The 23,862-nt window shown below is 40.9% G+C and overlaps 1 protein-coding gene across 2 annotated transcripts in view; it reads left to right on the forward strand.

Annotated features, from left to right (window-relative positions):
* Fto (FTO alpha-ketoglutarate dependent dioxygenase) overlaps positions 1-23,862 on the forward strand; it is a 367,273-nt gene that overhangs the window by 175,287 nt on the left and 168,124 nt on the right. For both annotated transcript variants that reach the window (XM_026392270.2, XM_026392271.2), the window contains exon 7: positions 325-444. In XM_026392270.2, coding sequence (XP_026248055.1) covers positions 325-444 — 120 coding nt within the window. The remainder of the gene's footprint in view (positions 1-324; positions 445-23,862) is intronic.

Consider the following 23,862-nt stretch of genomic DNA (forward strand, 5'->3'; position numbering starts at 1 on the left):
GTTTCCTCACTCTAAGTATCTGACTAATACACTTATTAGTATTAGTCAGATACTAAGATCAATTATTGATTGAAAACCCCTCCCTGGCCTGAGCGGGGCTGCCTTCCTGCAAGGACTTCAACTTTAAACTGCTCTTTTCTTGGCTTTGGAGAAACACTCTGGAGATACCAAGTTATATTGGGAATGGCTAGGCTGAGCTTTTCTCACATTTTCTCACCATATGGCTATTAAGTGATCAGAGAAAAATTGAGTGAGGAAGTCACTGCCCTTGTCTGTCCATCACAAGGACATTCGTCACTGCCACCTTCTCTTTCTGGTCCCCAGGTCGAGTTTGAGTGGCTGAGACAGTTCTGGTTTCAAGGCAGTCGATACAGAAAGTGCACCGACTGGTGGTGCGAACCCATGTCAAAGCTGGAGGGACTGTGGAAGAAGATGGAGAGCGTGGTAAGTAGCTGAGGTCTGGGCCGCGTTTTCTTGAATTCTGTGTGTTCATATCCCGAGCTCTCTAATTTGCATAGGCAAGTGCATATTTAATCATTCCAAATTATTGACTTAGATTATTCTTGGTAAGATGATGGGACCAGCCAGGATTTTGTTCATACAACCTCAGCTCAGTTAATAAACAGACCTAGGGTATATTCTGCATTGAAGGCTCTGTGCCAGGGGTGTGCTGGGAAGCAGTGATGACAATCCTATCTAAAGTTCATTTGCATTTTTAACACACCAGGCACTATTCTAAGGGTTCTCCCTGCACCAACTTTTAAAATTTTTCCAACGCTAGGCGGTGTCAAATTCTGTTATGAGCCTTACTTTATAGCTGTGAAAACCGAGGCTCAGAATCGCCTCTCAAGATCCCTGGGTAAGTGGCAGAGCAAGACTGAAGCCCAGGCAGGCTGGCGCCAGAGCTGGTGCTCCTCACCACTGTGATCCAGGCATTTAACAAGGAGAGAGACATGAGTGGCATCAGGGGTTACATTAGCCAAAATGAAATTCTATAAAACAGTTTTAAAAACTAAAATCGCAGTCCAGACAAGGGAGTGTTAAATTCAGGCCACGGGAGCTAGGACTGTTTTGCAACTGCAGATGTGACTTTTGGGAACCTTGGATGGGGAGGAGAGGGATGGGATAGGGCACTGGGAAGGAACATTAGGCTCTTGGAACTGTAGAAACAAGATCACAAATGAAGAACTGAGCAAGGAACACCAGGGGCATAGTAAGAAATAGCAGGAAGGCAAGTTGAAGCCCCTTAATTAAGTCTTCCTTGAAATAGTCGTAATAATAGCAGACACTTAGATGATGCTTGCTAAATATCAGACACTATGTACGCATTTTCTTTGTAGCTTATTTAACCTATATGACAACCTCATAAGGTAGGTATTATTTTCTCCCACTTTCACAAATGAGGAGACTAAAGTCTTATGTAACTTTCCCAAGGCCCTGCAGTTAATAGGTGGGTGAGCTGGGATTTGAACTAAAGAAGGCTGACTCTGAGGTCCTTGTCCTTCACTGTCTTCACTGTTCTGCACCAAACAGTTGAATTCGAAATGTAGTGGAAAAGTGATAAAAGCCTGCTAAATTCTGGAGAGAGTACCATCGCATGAAATTTGAAATGTGCCGAAAACAACGAACTAGTCTGCAGAAATGGTAGCCATTGATAATCCCTATTTTATGTTCTTAACTGCTTTATTGATGTATTATTGACATTAAAAAAGTCTATACATATTCAGTGTATACAGCCTGATAAGTTTGGAGATAAATGTATACCCATGAAACTGTCATCATAATCCATGCTATAAACTTATCCATCACCACCAAGGTTCCTCCCACCTTCTTATTTGTTAGTATTGTGATAAGAACAGTTAATAGAATCTATCCAAATCCCTATTTTATAATAATGAAAATGTTAAATCACAACCATGAAGGCCCTAGTATTAAAGATTGGGTCAGAATTAGGAAGGCCTTGCCTTCTAGGCCTCTCCTCAAGTCTTTAAACCATGCCCTTTTTATGGAAGGGGAAGGGATGTTGTAATTATTCTTTTAGCGTATTAACAATATCACAAAAAATTATTTCTCCAAAGACCTGAGTCAGTGCAAAACTGAGCATTGTAATACTGAGTTGGAGGTGATGAAAGGTCCTTAGCTACATTTCCATAGTTAGTTCTGTTTCTAAATGAAGCCTGGCTAGAGAATGTGCTCTCTTTATGGGATGTATGCAACTTCAGTTCCAGCAATTTCCTTTTTAAAACTCCTAATGTGTAATTTGGATTTCATCTATTTATGTATGATTTTAAAAATATCTTTACCTGGGTTGGAGTTGTAACTCGATGGAGAAGGCTTGCCTAGCACAAGTGAGGCACTGGGTCTGATTGATAGATAAATAAACAAACAAAAAAATAAATAAATTAAAGGTATTGTGTCTGTCTACAACTAAAATAAAAGAATAAAAATAAAAAATATATCTTTACCTGCTAAGCCTTAATTCTAAGACATCAGCTTGACTTTGAAGTTGTAATTTGTAAATGTTAAGAATGAGAAAATAAGAAAGGAACTCACTGATTTTGTAAAAAAGTAACTTTATAGCTTATTTTTGTTTTTAAGTAAAATCTTTGATCTTTGATCATAAGAGAGATGTTCTCTATAAATTCATTTAAAAGAAATATGTGTGTGTAAAAATATATATATATACATACATAGGAGATACACACACACACACACACACACATACACGTATGTATTTGGTGTTGGTGGCATATTGAGAGACTATCTTCTATTTATTTTATAGCTCTCATGTAAAAAAATACCAAAAGAAATAGCAACCCTGGGAATTTTCCAGAGCTAGTTTCCTTTCGGTTGGTGTGGCATTCCTAAGTGTGCTGTAGGAAATCAATGGCCTGGTGCCTCTTCTCTGCAAGCCTCAGGGTGATCATTATCAGCAGAGTGAAGGTTTGGGCCAAGATAAAAGGGATAGTCCTTCTAAATTAAATTTAAGCACTGCTTCAAGCCTTTCAAAATGACTTTTAACAAATTCATAATAATTTATTTTTGCTATTGGAAGAGACAGAAGAGAATAATCATTGGAAAGGTCTAGGGCTCTGTGGCTCTTTTAGTGCACTGCCATCTGGTACTTGTTGTATGTACAGGGTGGAACTGGCCCTAGCTGGTTAGATTCCTACTCTGTGTCAGCCCAGCTCCTTTTTTTTTTAAAGTTGCAAACAGTAGGGGGCAATGTTGAGCTGCCATTTTGAGGCCCCAAGATGCTAGCCTTTCAGGAAAATGCATACAAATGTACCATTAACTGTCAAGAATTATCCCTGTTGCTTCAAGTTAGCTGTAATCTCCAAGATTCCATAACACAGGAAATCAGTTGTGGGTTAACAAATTCAACAGCAATTTAACATAAAAAGTGCAGTGTTTGGTGCACATTTGGATCTTATAGAATTAGACTTAATCTAAACGGCATTTCTGAATGTACCAACTTTGCTTTCAGGGAATATACTACTCAAAATTATTATCATTTTAGACAAATGATTCTTTGTTATCTTTATGCTTTTTTTTTGAATTGTAAAATCCATGTGTGTGTTGCGGAAAAATTTCTTTAATCAATGCATTTTGTCTGTTCTGCAACATAACATCGATCTCTTTTGGTGAGAAAATAAAATAAAAAACCTCAGGCAATGTGTGCTTTACTTTTCCCCTTTTGCTTATGAGTAAAGCAACCTTTGACGGCCCTTGTATCAGGGAAGAGACTTATGTTGTAATTTCTCTCTGTCTTTGTATTCTTTTTTTCTGCCCCCTGCTTTGTGGTTGGGAGGTGTAGTCTCAGGAAGGATAGAGAAGAATGGAAAATGAGCTTTGAAATAGCTTTTCTTCCATTAATGGTAATTGCTTCACATGTCATAACCAGTCACATATTTCAAAAAGTTTAGTCAGCTGTCTCTAACACTCCCCTGGCCTCTACTTCCCATTCCCTGTCCCAGCAAGCACCATTTTTATCGCACTGTTTATTCATGCCATTTCTCTCCCGTAGGATAGTTTTACCCTGTGCATGCTCTTGTGATGTAAATGTTAAACCTTACATTTGAATGACATTCTGATAAAATATCACTTTCCCTGAATATTACCTCATGAATTTATGAGCCATTAAGCCCAATGCTACGTAACCCTTCCTTACAACCCAGGAATTCAGCCTAGCCTCCCCCCCCCATCTTTGTGCCCTATTGAAGAAGTGTTAGAACACTGTCATGCTATTCAAATATTTGTATTTTATTTTATTTTTGAACCACTCTACTACCTCCCACCCAAGATTATTGTATTATGAGGAGTCTCTTCAGGATAAGAGAGAGTTACCATTTGAAAGAAACTGTATAAGCTTTGCTTTCTGGGTAAAGAGGCATATGAAAAGCTGAAATCTCCTGTGAGGTGAGGAAGTCTTGCTGTGGCCAGAGATTCAATGGATAGGCCATTTGTCTCTCAGGGTCTGGTATCGCTCTTTGCAAAACTGACATTTATTTTACCTATAAAAATGTTTTAACACTATCAAATTCACAGTGACACTGAAAAGAATGCTAGGTGTGAAATCCTCTAAATTGATGACATTTATTCATTTCCTTTTGACCTTAAAAAAAAAAACGAAAAAGAAAAACCAAAATAAAACCTATTTGCTTTAATCCAGTGGAAATATTCTAGAATAGTTTCCAGAATAAACATTTTCAAAAGTACAGATGATTTATATCCTGGAGAGAAATTTCTTCATGCGTGTTTTCATTGCTTTTCCTTTTTGAAGAGAAAGTAGATCCTGATCATTTTGAATTGTTTCGAATCCCATTTCCTGTCCTGACAGTTCCTTGTGCTGGAATTGTGGCACATTTCTATGGCGGTTGGCCTTAATAACCTTTATTGACTTCAGTGGGCAGGAGCCAAGACTGGATTATTTTAATGTATCCGTTTTGAAACTGTGTAAAACACAACATATAATTATGTTAGGTAAGCTATAGGCTACATTTAATTCCACCCATTTATGTTAAAATCTGGCACAGGAGAGCAGAGAGATGTGGAAAATGAGTAGGTGTTTTATTTAATAATGTAACCAGTTTCTTGTTGTTAAAGTTTTAAGAGAGAAATGTACTTAAGAATGTGAAGGTTGTCCCTGACAAGGTATTTATAATACTCTAATTTCAAGATGAGTCCTGCCTCTTTCCTTGTCATTTTAGCCTGTGTAAATCATCTTGGGGAGCCTTCTTATTGCCAAGCGGATGTGGATGGCCTCAGTGTAGGTTATACTGTTGTAGAAAGTGACGGAGCTTGTTTGGGGAACGGTTAATGAAGCAGCGATTTAGATTAGATTCTTATAACTGACTATTGGAACAAAGCTGCTTTTTCACATGCTGAAAAATATACTGAGCTTATTGCTATTTACTATTGCATAATAATAGTTCAGTTAGCTAAATTTATTTTAAACCTTCTTTTAGTTTAAAGATTTTGGGAAGTATGAGGAAAAAAGTGATAAAATATAAGTATTAACTGTTGGTTCATGTGAATGGTAGAGTCAGTTTATATGATATATTATGTTTCTATGTTATATATGTGTATATTTTTCCTTCCCATTAATATACTAAGTTACATGTGCTAACATAATCCTATCTTCCATATTTCAGGGTTAGCATTTCTGATTTAGAAACAGAACATATTATGATAATTTAGGCTCTGGTGTGAGATGTCTGGTGGTTTAAGACTAAGATTTAAATTCCCTTCTCCATTTTCTGATGGGGACAATTCTGAGTGACTCAAGATATTGTTCAGATTGGAGGCAGGTTAAACAGTTACAAGCACCCAATAATTCAAATTCTGGAACACTATGTTTTGGGAACTTTATGTTTAGATTTGGAAATTTGGAAAAAAGAAAAGTCAATTTCAGCCATAATAGCTTGAAATCTTTGGCTTGCATTTTTGGGTATCCTGAATGTGTTCACTGTAGGTTGGTTCTTTCCTTCTCCCTACTCACCCACCCACTCCAATTCCCCACCCCTGTATTGTTGTATTAAAAGTAAAATATATTGGGGATAGATTTCAGCATGTAATGAAGCAATTAATTTCTAGAAAGTTTTGCTAAACTTCTTTGATTGCCTTCTGAATTTCAGATTTTTCCATTTTCCTTCCTTAGTTGCTATAGATTTAATAGTGAATTTTTAAACATGTTGTGCATTCTGTCTTTTTGTGAGGGGGGGAATTACAATTCCAAAAGAATTCAGGCATAAGCCTCAAAAACAGTATGTGTATGGAAAGCACAAAGGACTGTGTTTATGATTCTCTTTGAAGTGTTTTTGCAACTGGATAAGGAAAATTTTAGAAACTGTCTGATAGTGTTCAGGGTAAATACTTAAACCCCTTTAGAGAATTTCACACACAGATACTGTGCAGCAGAAAAAAGGGATACTTATGTTTCTTAAAGCTGCTACAGCCTACAGCTTTGTACTTAAAGACAGAGGTGTTGAATAGAATTCTACTGAGGATACATCCGGTGACAATATCTCCAAGAACATCAGAGCAAACCAGTGGGTAGGACTTTCTGTTTTTAACCCTTACAAGAGCTGTGTGAGTTGCGCTTTATTGGTACCCAGTATTAGGATGTGCCGGGGACATCCCAGGAATGTTAAGAGGATCTTTCTGCAGCCTCTGTTCTGCACACAACAGGAACAAGACTAAAATCGCTGAAGATGATGAGCCAAGTGACAGGGGTTAGGCAATGCCAAGTGAAAACCTTGCTATCCCTTTTAACTCTTGTTAGTATGTGGAGAGAAAAAGCAAATCCACAAACACAATTTCGATTTCAGCTTTGATTTTTTAGGGTTTAGTTAAATTGTGCCAATCTTCATTAAATACACACACACACACACACACCCCTGTCCATTTTATGTGTTCTACATGTTAAAAAGAAATAGATGAATTCTCTTGTTTTATGTGTTTTAAACTACTCTAAAATTAAAATTGATGTAAAAGGTGTGCAGAGCTTCCTACTTTCCCCTGGGTGCTCTTGCGGCCTTGGCTGCTGGAATTTATTTTGGGTTGCTTTGACAAACAGGCCATTCTCGCATTTAGATGTGAATTCAAGAACTCTGGTGCCAGATTGGGGTGTCAGAAACTTTCATTTTTCCTGGGAAGGATACAGCCGAAAATGAAAGTATGCCTTCTTTTCTTTTCTCAAGCTTTTTTTTTTTTTGTTGTTGTTGTTTTTAAGAGAGGGTAAGAGGGGTGATTAAATGTAGCTATAGTCTGCAATACATTTGCAATATCCTAGAAAATCTCAGTCCAGAAGAATGAAGTAATGTTAAAAAACAAAAACAAACAAACAAAAAACAGCAGACCTGCAGTTTTGAAAGGGAAGCAAGATTTCCAATGGACGCTGTGCCATTTATTTGAAGTATTATCCAGATTTTAGGCTCTCTTTTTCCCCAAGTTGGCAAATGAATGATCCCTGAAACTGTTCCTTTCTGAAGAATATTGTGATGATGATCACATGAGAAAGTTGCTACAGTATAAATGACACGTGCAAGGTGTCACCAGTGGTGATGTTAGGAGGAAGTAGGAAGCGTCCTCAACGTGGGAGGCTTCCTTACTTTTGAGTCTCCATTAGGATTGCATCCCTTCCGTCTCCTCATTTCCCTGCCTCTGTAACTGGGGTTCAGCTCAGGAACTAAAGACATTTTGGAGCACACTGCTATTCTTGGCATATTTCTGTCCACTGTGGGTTAAATACTTTGGGAGGTGGGGCTGGGAATTTTTCCATATTTTGCAAAAAAATGTCTCTATGGAGAAATGTGCTCCCAGTGCCAAAAAACAGACTTACCAAAGAGCTCTGGGAACACATTAAGTTGGCTCTTCCATACATTAAGGGTAACATAACCATCATCCTGCTCTCTCCTCGTTGACTTCTGTAAAATAATTACCCTTTATTTTCAATCAAAGGAAATAATGGTATGTTGCTTTTTTCTATATTCTTGAAAGTCTCTCAGGTCATTTTTTTTTTCTTTTCCCCTGTGGTGCTGGGGATTGATTCCAGGGTCTTGCAGACGCTCAGCAAATGCTCTACCACTGAGCTACGTCCCGGCCCTTTTTAAAAATTTTGTGACAGCGTTTCACTGAATTGTCTAGGCTGGCCTCAGGCTTGTGATCTTCTTGCCTCAGCCTCCAAAGTAGCTGGGATTACAGGTGTGCACCGGTACACCCCATTTGTAGATATTTTTAATTCTATCTCTTCCTAATAAGTAAGTTATGATTTATTTTCTTCGAATTTTCTCTACATGATCTCAGCCCATCTTTAACCACCCATGACAGTCTCACTTGTAACATTTCCTTGATGTGTATAAAAATCTCAGGTAATTTCCTGCTTGTTTTCAATTGATAAGATTGCCTTCAAATAAAAATCTGAAATATTAGGTTTATATCAGAATCAAACTCCAGTGTTTTGGGCATACCTGCTTTGGTTCTAAAGACTTGGAGCTGGTTGTAGCTTGATAATATATAACCCTATTACTTAAATATTATTAATTTAAATGGGAAATTATGAAGTACCCAGAATTATGTATCAGATGTTGTTTAACAGATGTTGGGGGATTAGGAGGTTTTATAAATGTCATAAACTTTTCATGCAATTAACAGTGAATTTTTTCAAGGATGGGAATGGTGAGCTATGCCAATGCATATAATAAATTAATATTTTCTTGGTTCTGAAGTCTCAAATCCTGGGACACCTGAATATTAGATAGGAATGATGGGCTCTATCCAGCCATCCAGTAATAGGTATCTCAAGTTTAGCATGTCTAAAAACAAACTCTTAATTCCCTGTAATCTCCTGCTCTTTCCCCCAGTTTCTCATAGTTCATTACCTTGAACCATACTAATCTTCTTTGTATCATTTCAAGTTTAGTTTGTGTGCTAGAGGAAGAGGGTCGAGGGGGAGGGATGAGAGTGGGAAAGGGGAGTGGGAACGAAGGGTGAAGTGGATCAAACTAGGTTATACGCACGTAGGAATAGATCACACCAAGTTCAACCTTTGTGTATAGCCCAAAGGTACCAATTAAAAAATAAAATTAATAGAAGGAGGACCATTTGAGTAGAAGAAGGGGATCAGGGAGAGGGAAGGTTAATGGGATAATACTGGGGACTGAAATGGAGCAAATGATGTTATGTGCATTTACGAATATGCCAAAATGCATCCCACAATTGTGTGTAACTATAATACAGTAATTTTTAAAAAAGAAAACCAGATTGAATCATCCAGTTGCCCAGCTGACCCCCAGAATCCTCTTGGGTTTATCAGTCAATCTAGTCAGCTCTATTTTCAAAATATACTCATGGTCTGACTCTGCCCGCTCCCCAACTTTGGTAAACACCACCATGGTTTGTAGAACTAGCCTCCTAACCAGCCTTCCTACTTCTGCTATCCTACATCCATTACAGTCAGACCCTTTAAAATACATGGCAGCTCATTTCCCTCCTGTGGTCCAAACCTACCAGCATGTTCAGATATCCCCCTTCCTCTCGATGGCCAGAGTCCTGCAGGGTCAGTCCACGCACCCCTCTCCATTATTTCTTCCCCTCCTCCACAGGCCTCCTCACTGGGCTTAGAAAGTGCCTAGGCCAGTATGTTTGCATTTGCTTTTGCTTCTTTCTGGAATATTCTTCTCTTATTTGCTTGACTCATTTTCTTGCTTCATTCAGGTATCTTTGTCCATGTCCCTTCTTAGAGGACAGTTCTCTGGCCAAACTCCCTCTCCTAGGGTGCTCCACCTTCTTGCCCACACCAGTCTCTCTGCCTGCCATTGGACAATGCGTTTGTTTCTTGTCTGTCTGAACCTGGTGCCATCCGTGAGGGCAGGAGGGACAGACATTGTTTGTTTTAGTCCCTATGATTTCGTGACTGGGACACAGTAGTTGCTCAGGACATGTTTGTTAAAGGAAGATTTGATGTGGGTTTGTGCTCAGGTCCTGCTTTTCCCTCCCACCCCTGTTGGTCACTGTGGCCTCTAATAATTCTTATGTACATTTTCCTAAAATATTACCTCCTGCGCAACAGGAATATTTTTGTGGTAGTTTTATTTTTAAATAAACATAGCCCTCACTACAATACCACCAAACATCTTCAACTTCTTTTACAAAAATAATAATACGGAGGGCACAGAGGCATGTCCTGTTTTATGCCTTTGGCATTTCTACCTAAGGAGATTGAGTAGTCAGTGGCGAACAACTTATGTAAACATGGGAATTTTTTTTTTTTAAATGAAAGGAGTCAGGAGCTTATTAGTTTCCCAGAGTAACCATGTGGCTCCAACTTGGAGGCATGACACCTTGTCTCATTGGTTGGCATCCTTCATATTTTAGATTTCCCTACTCTTAAAAAACTAACCGAGGTAAATTATCTCAAAATTAAATGATGTCTCCAATCAAGCCTGAACTTTTTTGTTCTTAATTTACAAAATTATATAGAGAAAGTGGCAGGTACTGGACAGGTTTTGGGCACAGAACTCGAGAAGTCCCCAAGGAGTAAACTGACTTCCGCTAGACAGGCTGGAAACTGATTAAAATATTTATCATCCTTTGGGTATGCAATAGCTTTTGATGATGGAAGGCATATTAATATTCATCTTCGCTGCTTGTCTACACTTCAGACAGATCCCAGGGAAGGTGGTTCAAATGACCAGTTTTCTTTCCTCACCAGGAGCCCTTGAGCCCCAGTGCAGCTTGGAACCAAGAAATGCCTTGTGATGTGATGCAGTGTCTCCTCTGGGGGGTGGGGATGGGGGAATCCAAACCAGGAGGGACCTTTGGACTGGAAAGCTTTAAAGGATTACTGCTTTCTCACAGGAAGTCTTTTGCTAGAACAAAGGAAAAAGTTGGTCCGTAATTTTATAAGCAGGAGAACTATGGTTGCTGAGTGTGGGAAGCAGACTTGGCTCTTAGCGAAGAGGGGGGATCGAAGCCTTATAAAAGATTTTGATGTGAATTCCACTGGAGGCTGACCCCACCCCCAACACTTTGTTGAGGAAGAAGGAGAAAAATCAGTGTGTTTGCAGCTGATGCTGAGGTTGCCTGGCTGGCTGTTGGGGTGCTCCATTTTCCTTTCAGCTCAAGGCCAAGTCTGCATATGGTGTCCACATAACCAAGCAAAAGTAGCACAGGGTGGCTTGCTGGGGTTCTTAGGATCTGTCTTTTTAATTATTTTTCCTTTAATGGGAGAAAGAATCTGGCTCTCTTAGTTGTGTTAATTAAGCAGTGTTGCTTTCTGTCTAGGTTAGAATAGCCTTGATTATATTTGGGGGTGCTAATATGAGCTTGAAGAAACTTGACCTTTTTATTGATTGATCTTAAAAACCTGGAAATTGAAGAGAAGATTCTCATAAACAGGCCAATATGTTAAGACCCTTAGTTTCCATCTTTCAAATCTGAGAATTCAGCATCTCTCCCTTTTTACATTTTAGTTTTTATTACTGTCTGCTCCTCAGATATTTTCCTGAAAGAGAACTTAAAAATTGGACAATAATTATGTTTGAAATCTGTTTGAATTAAGTGACATCTGAAGAGAAATGTTCTCTCTTCATCCAAGTCATTTAACGTACACCTATTCCACGTGGTGCAGATAAGTGTGAAGTTATACAAAGAGCCGGGACTTACATCTTGCAGGCTGATAAGGCACAAGACGGTAAGTAATTCAGAGGAAGAAAAATCAAAAGAGAAAAGGAGATTCTGACATAGGCCTTTGGGGATATGAGGAGTTTTGATAGGTGGAGATGGGTGGAAGAGATTTCAAGGTGGCAGAAGCAGAGACACTGTAGTGGGCAAACACAAGATCAGCTCACAAACTTGATTAGACTGCATGGAGTTTGGTTTGTGTGAGTCCAGTAGTGAGAGATGAGGAAGATTAGGAAGGACCATTTTCTTTGTTTCTTCGTTTCTACATTTCTTTGCAAGGGATAGGACTTTTACCCCTTAATGACTGCTTTCCTATCAAAGTCTTTAAGCAGAATTCTACACATGTACAAATAAAAATAAAATGAAGGCTATTTTTTATTATCTTGCGTTTGCAAAGGTTTTCCTCGGGAACCAAGTCAAATCCTATTATTTGTCCTAATTTCAAGACCTATCTGCATCCTGAGGATAGCAGATGAGCTATACATTACATTTTCAGAATGGGAATTACAAATGAGCTTAGGTATTTTTTTTCTACTGATATTTTTTTCCTTCATAAATTTAATACCAGACTAATAATTTGGGGCCTTGATAGGCAGGTCTTCTCGTGTATGAACCACTTCAGAAATTCTCTTCCTTGTGTAGAGACGCTAGCTGTATTTCCTTTTACCTTCACTATTGGAATTGTGGTTTGGAGGAAATGACATGTCCCCTGCGTCTTATCCAGGTGATAGTCTTGAGGACTCAGTACTTGCATAGCACTATTTTGAAATACAGCTGAAGTGTGATTAATGAGTTGTTTAATTTGGTTCCAGACAGCAGGTGTGGTAATTTTATTTCCACTGCTGAAATACAGTGGTTTCTTTCCCACGCATATCTCCTCATTCTTTGGCCAAGAGCGTCACATTGGTGGTTGTGCACTCTGTTGTCCTTTATTTGCCATTGAACTTCCACGTGTCAGTCACACCAATTAAAAGACTGAGTAAATGTTGAGAATGTAGATGGTGGTGCGTGTTTGAGTTCTTCTACTTTTATTTGTAGATTCTGCCAGACCCTCACTTTCGCCCTCCTTGTGATGCTGTGATTTCCAGTGACTGGTTTTATAACTTCCGAGGTACAAGGTGTTAATTCTTGAGTGAATAATAACTCTGTTCTTTAGATTTGGATTTTTGAAAGATTTCCTTTACTTTGATTCTGTCTAGGAATCTAAGGACTTGGGGGTTACTTTAGAGGACCCCATTTTCCTTGTATAGTAGTGAGATAGAGAAATGATATTATGGGGCCATTGCGTCATTTCCCCAGATAGGTTTATGACAGTCATCCTACAGTGGCACTTTCCTTAGAAAACAAATGGGCTTGGTGCATTTTAGAGTGGCTTCTTCTTTGCTGGGCATGGTGGTGTATGCCTGTAGTCCCAGTGGCTCTGGAGGCTGAGGTAGGAGGATTGAGAGTTCAAAGCCAGCCTCAACAACTTAGGGAGGCCCTGAGGAACTTAGTGAGATCCTGTCTCTAAATAAAATACAAAAAAAAAAAAAAGGGCCTGGGGATGGGGCTCAGTGGTTCGGCACTCCTGGGTTCAATCACAGATTCCAAAAATAAATAAATAAGATATCTGGGGCTGGGGATGTGGCTCAAGCGGTAGTGCACTCGCCTGGCATGCCTGCGGCCCGGGTTTGATCCTCAGTACCACATACCACCAAAGATGCTGTGTCCGCCGAGAACTAAAAAAAAAAATAAATATTAAAAAAATTCTCTCTCTCTCCTCTCTCACTCTCTCTTTAAAAAAAAAAAAAAAAAAAAAAAAAGATATCTGTTTCTCATATTGCCAGAGAAATAGGTAACAGAGATGTGGTCATATAAGCATTGTTTAATTTCTTCCAAGGCCAGGAATGTTTATTTGGTGCTTTTTTTGGGGGGGGGGGCGGGGTCATGGTTTTGCCCTGGTAGGGCCCAAATGCTAGGCATTGACAGACTGAAGCCCACTTTCATGGAATCACGGCATGTCAGTGTTGGAAGGGCCAGAGAGAGGGTCATCCTCTCCTCTTCCTTTTTGGAAAGAAGAGCTCAGGAGGGAGTAGAGACTTATCTCACTTCTCTGAGGGTTCAGAGCCAGATAATGGTGGCCATGGAACCCAGATTCCCTGTTTCCAGGTTAGGATTCCCCCCAGTCCCTGCCTGTCCCAGGCTGTGCCTTTTCTGATGTCTTTACCTACTCTTACCTGTAGCAAAATATGACAGGGGGGAGTTTTTTCCTGGAGCATTTTCATTTACTTCATGTTTGATTCTAGCATATCAAAATTAGGCTGTTGAGTTAGGAACGTGGTTTTACTCTCTCGGCATCCATTCCTCCTTGTAGATCTGTTTCCTTGTCTGGAGGCAGGGGAGGAGCATTGTCTTAGCATGGCTACTCCCTGAGCCTGCGACCTGAGCAAGGTCTTTCAGATGAACACAAGACTACTTACACAGGCACGTGGTGCAAAGTTCAAGAGGTATAAAAACATTCACAGTGAAAAGTGGCTTTCTTCCCCTCTGTCCTCCGGACATCCATTTTCCTTCCTCAGATGCTAGCACTATTCCCAGTTTTTTCCTATACCTTTCCGGAGATATTCAATATAGTAATAAGCATGTATGTATTTGATCATCTGATAATATATCTTGCAGTGTTCCTATATTTGTATATTGTTTAAATTACTACATATTTTTTCATTGTATGGTCTCATAATCCATTTAATCGGACTCCTATGCCCTCAAGTTTCCTGACTTACAAATTATGTAATGTATATCCTAATATATAACCTAAAATTTCAAATAAAGTATAATAAATTTTCAAGTTTTACAAATGATGTAATGACTATTATAAGATATAATTAAAATTTTTACATTTGAGATCTGTAGCAATACTTAGGAGTTGAATTATTGGATCATAAGGTATATGTATTTTTTATTTTGAGATGGCCATATTTCCCTCATAGAGTTTCTAGTGGAATGTGTGTGTGTGTGTGTGTGTGTGTGTGTGTTTAGAATTTAAATGACATGGCGACATAGTGTCTGTTTTCCCGTATCCTCACCACTACAGCATATTACCAGACCTTTTGATTTTTTGCAAATGTGCTTGGGGAAACCCGCTGTGCCGTGTGCACTTGCATTCTCTCTGTTCCTATTTGGAGATGAAGAAACTGAGGCTCAGAGTCGTTAACTGATTCCCAGGTCCTAGAACCAGTGAGTGACAGAGCTGGGGTTTGGGGTTAGTTAGGCAGAGGCCACTGATGTCCTACTCAGGATACTGGTGTCAGCCAAAGTGTCATTCTGTCACTGTGACCCGAGAATCTGGATAGATCCAGAGGTTCTTGCAGGGACCACTCTTACAGCCCTGACTGGTGAAGGTGGGAAGGTTGCTCTCCCACCATGGAATTGTGTGCCAGGTCGGCTGGATGAGTCCAGGTGATGAGTGCAGTTAGCATGACTGCTGATGGCATTATGTGGTGGGATTGAGTTCCATACAGGATGTAGGTGGCCCCTTTCCCTGCAGAGTCTGTGGGCTCTGTGCTGTGACTATTTTCATCAGTGGAAAGGGAAGGGAGGGCTCCCCACCCCTGGAAACATGGCATGCTGCCTGATTTTCTGTTTAAAGTTACGTTCCTGCTGGAGTCTGTTCAGGTCTGAGCTTCAGTTGTCGCGTTCTGATATGATGAGGCTCCTTGGCCTCTCCTGTTCACTGTCGTTCTTCCTCCATCTGTCAGTCTTCATTAGGGTCATTGAAACACTGACTCACTCCCTGTTCTGGGCTTTTTCCTGGCTACACAAGTGCAGACTGAAGCCTTTACCCTGCTGCACTGTTCCTCGGTAAGAGGTTATTATGAGAAGACGCTGGGAGAGTAGAGATGATTGCAATTATGTTTTCTAGTAAAGGCCAGGATGATAAAAGATCTCAGCAAGGGTGGAGTGTTTCCTTTGAGCCTTCAGTTAACCAGATCAGTAGGCTCCAATGTGGGGAGCCCTTCCAGGACCACATCTCTTGCTGGGTTGCTACTCAGGTTCTGTGGTTGCTATGAGACCATGGATTCAGTCATCAGGTCATTTCAGTGTGAGGCCCCAAGACCCTTGAAGTGGTCAACTTCTTGAGTTAAAAGATTCAGCTCTCAAGTGAGTCAAACTGCAACATTTAGCTGTGGACAGTCGTGCGGGGAGTCTACAGGTTCCTCATCTGTAAGGAGATTGCTGTGCGAGTTGCCCGAGGTAATGCAGGTAGTGCTTGGCACATTGCTTGGCGTGTTTGGGGCTCTGTTGTTTTAAGCCTGACCTCTTCTTTCATTCTTCCATTGGTTTATCTGATGCCCCTTCCTTTTCACCTGAGTTCCTATTTCTTCCTTAGACTCTCAACTTATGGGTATGGATGCATACAAACTATGTTTTCTATTCAGGTTTCTGTTCAGAAGTCATCCCTATCTTTTTATCCTGATTTGGTTTTTTTTTTCCGTAATGAGAGTGATAATAATCCATCTGAAATGATGTCTTACATGAGTTTCACCTTCCCACACTAGACTAGAAGCAACTTGAGGGCAGGAAGGTTATCTTGTGTTTCACTGTGTTCTCTGCTCCTGATACAAAGTAATAGCACAACGATTGTATAAGAACCAAGAAGAACAAGTAGTGTCTGGGTGCAGGCTTGGTCTGGTGCGCCTTTTTATCTTTGTGGTGCTTTGAGTGTGAATGTGATATTTGTTGAATTGGACTGCTGTCCCTTAGTCCCTTCTTCTTGTGGTTCTTTTTTTTATTTTTTGGCCCAGGGGCACTGTGGACTGAACCCCGGGATGCTGTACCACTGTGCTACAGATTCAGCCTTTTTATTCCAAGAAAAGGTCTTCCTCAGTTTTAGAGGCTGGTCTCTAACTTGGAATCATCCTGCCTCAGCCTCCCAAATCACTGGGATTACAGGCATGAACCAACCACCAAGCCCAGACCTTCTTCTTCCACTTGTCAAACTCCCTTATTTAAAAATACTCAACTGTAGAAATCATCTTTTCAACCTTCTCTGGAATGTAATTCCTCTGCATTAGAGGTATTCAGTGTTAGGCTATATGTTAGAGACCCCTGTATGGCTTTTTAAAGACATAAGTGGCATCTTTAGGCATTTGAGTTCAGCTATAGCTCTTGATCTTGGCTCTATATTTGAATCACTGAAAAAAAAATCTTTAAAAAACTCCCCAAACCAAAAAACAAACCCCAAAATCTCATCATTTAGGTGTTGCCTCCAAAGATACTGATTCAACTCATCTAAACCCATGGCTCCCAGATGGTTTTAATGTTTTGTCAAGCTGCAGGACATTTAAAAAGTCTCACAAGATGAGAACTACCATTCAACAGCAACCCAACATCTCTCCGAGTTAGATTTGATTGAATGGATGAACAGGTGAACCCATTAGCAATGAACAGCAAGGCCTTCTCACTTTAAGCCAACACAACTTACTTAAGTTTCTGCTACCTTTCCTTAATTCTCTGGGGACTTGGGAAGGAAAACCTGTATTCATAGTTCTTACATAGGTTAGAAGACAATGTCAGAAATGAAGGTGTGAGCTTGGAAGAGGGTTGGAGCTGTAGAATTCCAGAAGGCTTCATAGTCATTGGGGACTTCCAAGTCAATTCTTAGAATGAGAGGAATTTTCATAGGCAGAGATGGAGGAGGGAAGAGTGGATGCTTACGGGCAAGGAGTAGCTGGCGTGGTGGGAGAAGCAGGAAAATGCAGCCTGTATTTCAAGAATCTTGCTCATCGGTCTTTTCCATCAAACAGGATGGTGTGTGGCCATCTTCCTTAGCATTACCCTGTGCCTGTCTAACCTGGAAGCCATGCAGAATCCTGGTTTCAGAAGTATCATTCAGATGCCATTTGCTTCTCCTTCCTCTTGTATTGATGCCCAGACTGACCCGCTAGCTTGAAGGGAGCAGCAGGTTTTCTGGCCTAGAGTAGGTAGGTCCCCTTGGCCTAAGTACAGGAATCTTCATGCTGAACTGAGTTGGCTCTCTTGGTGAGAAGTGATTTGTTGTGCTGATGAGAATGTAAACACTTTCTAAAGTTGAGTTTTGTCTCTCATGTGAGTTTTATTATGGCCCTCTGTGTTTATAAACATGTCTTGAACTTGAAGGAGCACGTCCATTTGTTTTGAGTATGGGCTGAAATGAAGATACCTTAGCCCCGTCCCTGAGAGTCCTGTATCCCTCCTCCTTCTACCAGTAGCCCTGGATGCTGCCTGGGTGGCCATTCCCTAATCATTCTCTTCTTCTAACTGAGTCAGTAATGTTGAAGTATAATTCATATTCAGCTGACATCTAGAAGGACCCCAAATTCAGGTAGTATGTCTTAGTTTATCCAAAAAACAATAATTGGATTCTTAAAAAAGATTTTATGTGTTAAGCATTATAGAACACAAAGAGTCACTACCCCCATGGAGCTCACATACATGCCAAGGAAACAGATATCCCATAAATAGCACATGGCATGGAATGTCAAATGAGAGGGGGAAACAGAATGTTACGTGAGAGTCCCAGAGAGTACGTGTCAGATTGAGAAAGTGGGGAGGACTTCCTGGAAGAGGTAGTGAGTACCTTTCAGTTGTACCTTGAAGGATAAATTGAATTTTAACAGGCAGAGATTTGGGGGCCCATTGAGTCAGTGCAAATAGTGGATGCAGAGGCAGGGCTCTGTAATATAGTGGGGCGTGTTTGCTAAACAGGACACAGTGCCTTGTGATGGTGCTGCAGGACTTCGCTGGGGGTTGGTGGGGGCGGTTGGAAAGGAAGAGGCAGGTGCCCAGTGACAAGGGAATAAGTGGAGTTGGGAGTAATGGGGACAATTGCTGAAGAGCATTTCAATGACATGCTTAGAAATTGGGCCTTTCTCTTGGAGACAGTGGTGGGAGTTGGATTCAAAGATAGGAAAGGGGTCCATTCATGTCCATTGTGGGCATTTGCAACCAGTTACAGAATAGAGGATAGCTAGGGAAGAGAATCTGCAGCAGGAAGACCCGGGGCAAAAATTTCATTGTGAAATAATGAGGACAGTAATAGAGAGAACAAAGAGAAGAAATGAATTCAGAGTTTTGTTTTGTTTTTGGTTATTTTGTGATACTGGGGATTGAATTCTGATTGCTCTACTGCTGAGCTAAATCCCAAGCCCCCCACTCCCTTTTAAACTTTGAGATGGTCTCACTAAGTTGCTGAGGCTTGCCTCAAACTTGCAATCCCCCTGCCTCAGCCTCCTGAGCCTCCAGGATTACAGACACGCGCCACGGCAGTGCACTGTTTTGCTTTTAAGCAAATGCATAAAACTTCACCATCAATTAGATGACAGAGATGGTAGATAAGGAAGAGTTACAGGCAGTTTTACACTATTCTTACTCCTCATTGTTAGCGGAATGCCGATTCCATTTACCAAGCTGAGGAACATAGGCGAGGAGGAAGTTCAAGGGCGTATGAGATTGAGGATCAAGGAGAGGAGCATCAAAGAAAAATCCTGCTCTTGAACTTGGTGGAGACCTCAGAGCCAAGTGTAGATTGGGGGGTTTGAGACACGTCTACAGTGGACGTTCCTTATGTGCTAGGCATGCTCCGTCACATGTGAACTCATGACGAAGGCACCTTACACCTGTCAGCCATCTACGCAGAGACAGTAGCTAAAGTGATTGGAATGAGAAAACGGGCGGGGTAACGAGCCACAAGGCTGAGCACAGGATGATCTAGGGTAAAGGACAAGCTTGGGACAGCCAGTGAAATGGCCTGAGATGTCAGGTAGAGAGATTGGAAGAAAACCAGGAGGAGGAGAATCAGGGAGATTACTAACACCAAACGCTGCAGAGAAGTCAGGGAGGAGCCTACTGTTGGATTCAGCATGGGAAGGGTTGGGGTTGAAAGGTTAGGCCAGAAGGACAAGGTGGGGAAAGATGGGTGAGCATGTAGACATATTTTTGTGATCTGATGTGAGGGTCAGCTTCTCAGAGCAGTTCCATCTGCCAGCGACGTTTATAGGTCATCATGAGGTACACATTTTAGCCAGATAGGGTGCTTCAGCTCACCTTATTCTAAGTTCCTCCAGAAATCACTCTGTGGAAATTTCCCTTGCCTACCAACTGACCAAACAAAGGCTGACCTAAAGCCTTAAACATTTTAATTTGCAAAACCATTGTATTAAATCACAAATGGGAGGCAATTTAGCAATGCATCTCCAAAATTGCCTGGGCCCCTGGCTGTGGCTTTGCAATTTATGTTGAAAACCAACGTTGAACTGTGTGGCATAAAAACAGATTGTTGATTTTGTGATTAATTTGGTCTCCAAGGCCGAGGAAACTGTTAATGCTGTATATCAGTTATAAAGTTGTGGTAGTATTTGTGGAGCAAAATGAAAAATCAATATCGTAACTACAGGATAGCTCTCTTTAAAATCCAAGGTGTGTTTTGTTGCAAATTGCAAGGAAGAAACTGACCCCCAAAGGGACAAACATGCCTTCATTTTGTTTTTTTTTTCACAAGTGTGTATCTAGGGCGCAAAAGCAGAGGAAAATGGTTGGGTATTATTACAGTGTAGCTGGGGGACAGCTAGGAGAAGGATCAAATTGTTGCGATTTAGAGTAAAACCTCCCTGCCAGTTATGTGTGTCCTAAGGCAAAGGAGTGATCCTTCAGAGGGCTGCACAGTCAGAAGCCAGGATACCTGGGTTGTGCTTTAGCCTCTGCCAATCACATGCTGGTGTCAGACACCACTCTTCCCCTCCCTGATGGGTTTGTGGTTTCCTGTGTTAGTACTTCAGAGAGACTCTGACATTCTTGAGTGAAAAAGGAGTGTCTTCCATTAGCATCATTATGAATAAGACACCCAAGGCTTTGTTTTTGTTTTCCATTCCTGGAGGTGGGTAAATAGACTTTTCTAGGAAGCCTGCACAGTGAGAGGCAGATGTAGAGGAATCCTTTCTTGTTTTGCCTTTTGTTTTGGCAAAAAAATGAATATTTTCCATGGCAAAAGAATCATCCTCAACAGACTTCACTAAACGCAGCGGCCTTAAGGGTAGAACCTTTTATTGATGGGGTGTTGAGAGGCTGGGCACAATCCCTTCCCAGGTTCGGATTCCCTTTGGTCCTCAGTGGTGCCTAGATGAGGAACAGGTGTCTCTGCATAGAGGCAAAGATTCATTCTGTGATCCCAACTGCCATTTTCTCAAGTAGTGTTGGAATTGATTATGATCCATGATCCAGGTGAAATTTCCCATCAGCTTCTTAGCTTAGTACGTTATCCTTATAGGTCAGGCCTCACCTTATGGTCAAAAGAGGATGCAGCTTTGAGAAAGGAGTGTCAGTGGAAAAACTGAGATCTCCTTTCAGAGAAAGTTGCCCACACGGCCCTTTTAAACTGCTTCTGTTCCCTGTGCCTTCTAATTATTTGAGTGCTACAACTTGTGGTAGGTTGTTTTGGGTGTATGGGTAAAGGTGGTGATTTGTTTTCTTTCTTCCCACGTCTCTTCTGCTTCTCCTCTTTCATCTGAAGCGATGAATTGTGTGGTCTTTTATAATATAGAGATTAGTGCAGCCATTTTTAGTCAATTTTTGTTATCTCCCCTAGGAGCTGACTCTTTACAAAAGAAGCACTCCTGTCTTGTCAGAATGACAGTGATTACTCCATAGTTTGGATCATCTCCAGCAGGCTTTGTTCCCTGAAAAAACGAACTTGATTTGATGAATACAAGTTTGGTGTATTTGATGAGTCAGAGGGCAGGGAAATGTCCTTGTCTCTGCTGAGTCTCTTACAGTCAGACACATTGAACATCAGGGATAAAATAAACCTTAATCTCCGAAGGAAAAACCCCGGAGCATGAAACTGTTCCCACTAGAAATGCTGTAAATCTTGCAAACCATGTAGGTTTTTTTTGTTTGGGGCAACATCAAAGCCCAGTGACTTTAGAGATTAAAGTGTGTTTGACAAGCAAAACTTTCCCTGCGCCCTGTTCTTTACGAGATTTGGCTTGTCTCTTGCCTGTGTCTCACCTCGGCATGACTTCCTCTCTTCCTCACCTCCTGGCATGTGGAGTGGGCTGCTGTGGTTGGCTCCTAGAAAGCTGGTGTAGGCCCCGGCTGAAGCCCCTCAGTCTTCCAGGGCTGAGGGCTCTCCTGCCCCGTGGAAGACAATGCAGTCTTGTGGTCACTTCCCAGGGACCCTCTTGTTTGTGGAAGGGTTTCAGACTCTTTTGCTGACTCTAGGAGGATCAAATAGCAGGAAAGACAGTGGCTTCCCTCAGCTTGCACAAAAGACTCCATCTTTTACCTTAGAATTTCTGTCTCTTTTTAAACTGTCTTCTGTGATATCTCAGAAGAAAAGATAATTTTTTTTCTTTTTTTTTTTTTTTTTTTTTAGGGTTTGTTTTTGTCTGTTTCTGTGTTTGGGCTGTCTCACGGCTTTCCCTTTTGTTAGGTTGAAAATAAATGACAGTATTTGTGTGCAAATAAAGAAAACGACTTTCCATATAAATGATCATTTAACACAGTAAACTTTCCTGCATTAATATTGTTCTTGGAAAATGCAATCACATTTTGATTTTTAGGGAAAAAAAATTTTTTTTAATGCAACTGTGGTCTCTCAAGTCAAACATCCCTGCCTCCTGCCAAGTCCCTCTTATACTGTCCCCTTTGGCTGCTTCTCAGGGTGGTCAGATAGCGAGTGGAGGACAGATTGGGAAGGCAAACAGCTTTAAGGGCAAACCCCGCAGCGTAAAATCTCATTACTGGAAAAGCGCTTTGTGTTTAAGGATAGGTGTGCCCAAGAGGAAGGATGGCAATGGTGAATGGTTAAGGGACTCACTAAAATATCTTAAATCGTCTCCGTTAAACATGTAGCATCCTTAGAGGTCAGACAGAGCTGAAACTTGAACAGCTGTACAACAAGCATCTGAGATTGTTTTTAATTGTGTCCCCTTTCTCTAACAGCAGTAATTCTTGTTTATATTGTCAAGAACCTTTCCACTGAGCACAAGCACACCATACTTGAAGGTCAAATGCTTAACCCTTCTGCATGGTTACAATGAAAATGGACCCTTTTGTTTTCATTAATGTATACCCCAGCCACGTATGCAGGGAGAATGGGGGCCCCCCGCGTTCACCAGGCTGAAGTAACTTATTGTAAAAGAGCCACAAAGAGAGCATATTTTTTGGTCCCATACAACAGTTGTTTAGCCTTTGCCTTGTGCACCCAACCACAAAACAGTATGCTCCTTTATCAATAGGCAGAATTTTGGGTGCCATTTTGTTCCTTTGACCTGTGTTACATTTTACTGACCCGACCAAATTGCTTAAAAATTTCCCCTTTCTGCTGTCAATGTTGAAAGCTGCTTAATGTCTCTGAAGTGATCTCCCCCCTTCCCTTTTAACACTTCACATTCCTGTTTACCACAGCACCTGTTACTGTAGTGAACCATGAAATCACAAATGTTATGCAGCCCTTATTGACCCATAATACTTTATTAAATATAAATAGAGTATGCTCCCGGCTCTGGGGTGGTGCATAGAGGTAGACAGGCAGATGCGCATATGTCCATAGAGACACATGTATTGATTTGTGGGGGCCAATCAGCAAAGCAGGTTGGTGGATTGGTTTGTTTGTCAGGCAAGAAATATTTCTTTTTCTCCTCCTGAAGAGTTAACCAAAACTCAAGGGGCCCGTTCAGCAAACATTAAATATGAGCCTCAAACATGAAGGCTTCTTTGTTACTGAAACAAAAATACCGCAGCAGGTGGTAGACTCGAACACAGGAGGGAGGAGGAGGCTCAGTTGTTGCCCATTTTTCTAATCCTTTCAGAATACCCATTGTCCAAACCCCGAAGTTGAAGTGTCCCTGCTCAGTCTCATGGAGACAATTTTAGCATGAAAGGGCTGTGCCCGTCGCTGGTTTTCGACTGGTTTAATCTTTGGGTATGGAATGTATAACCTCCAAACAAGGCAGGAGAGGCAATTATCTCTCTGAGATGAGCCAATAATATCTGCTCATCAAAGCATAAAACTGTGGCAAGTTAGAGTTAAGTAGGAATTTGTGCCAACAGGGGTAGGAGTTTGCAGATTTGAGACTGTTATTATTCAAGGCAGAAATGTGGCTTTTGTTGTCCTTGGGGACTCTCAAAGCCACTTGCAGTAACCACATTAGCTGTCTA

This window comes from Urocitellus parryii, chromosome 15 (assembly GCF_045843805.1).
Source record: "Urocitellus parryii isolate mUroPar1 chromosome 15, mUroPar1.hap1, whole genome shotgun sequence".
Classification (NCBI taxonomy): domain Eukaryota; kingdom Metazoa; phylum Chordata; class Mammalia; order Rodentia; family Sciuridae; genus Urocitellus; species Urocitellus parryii.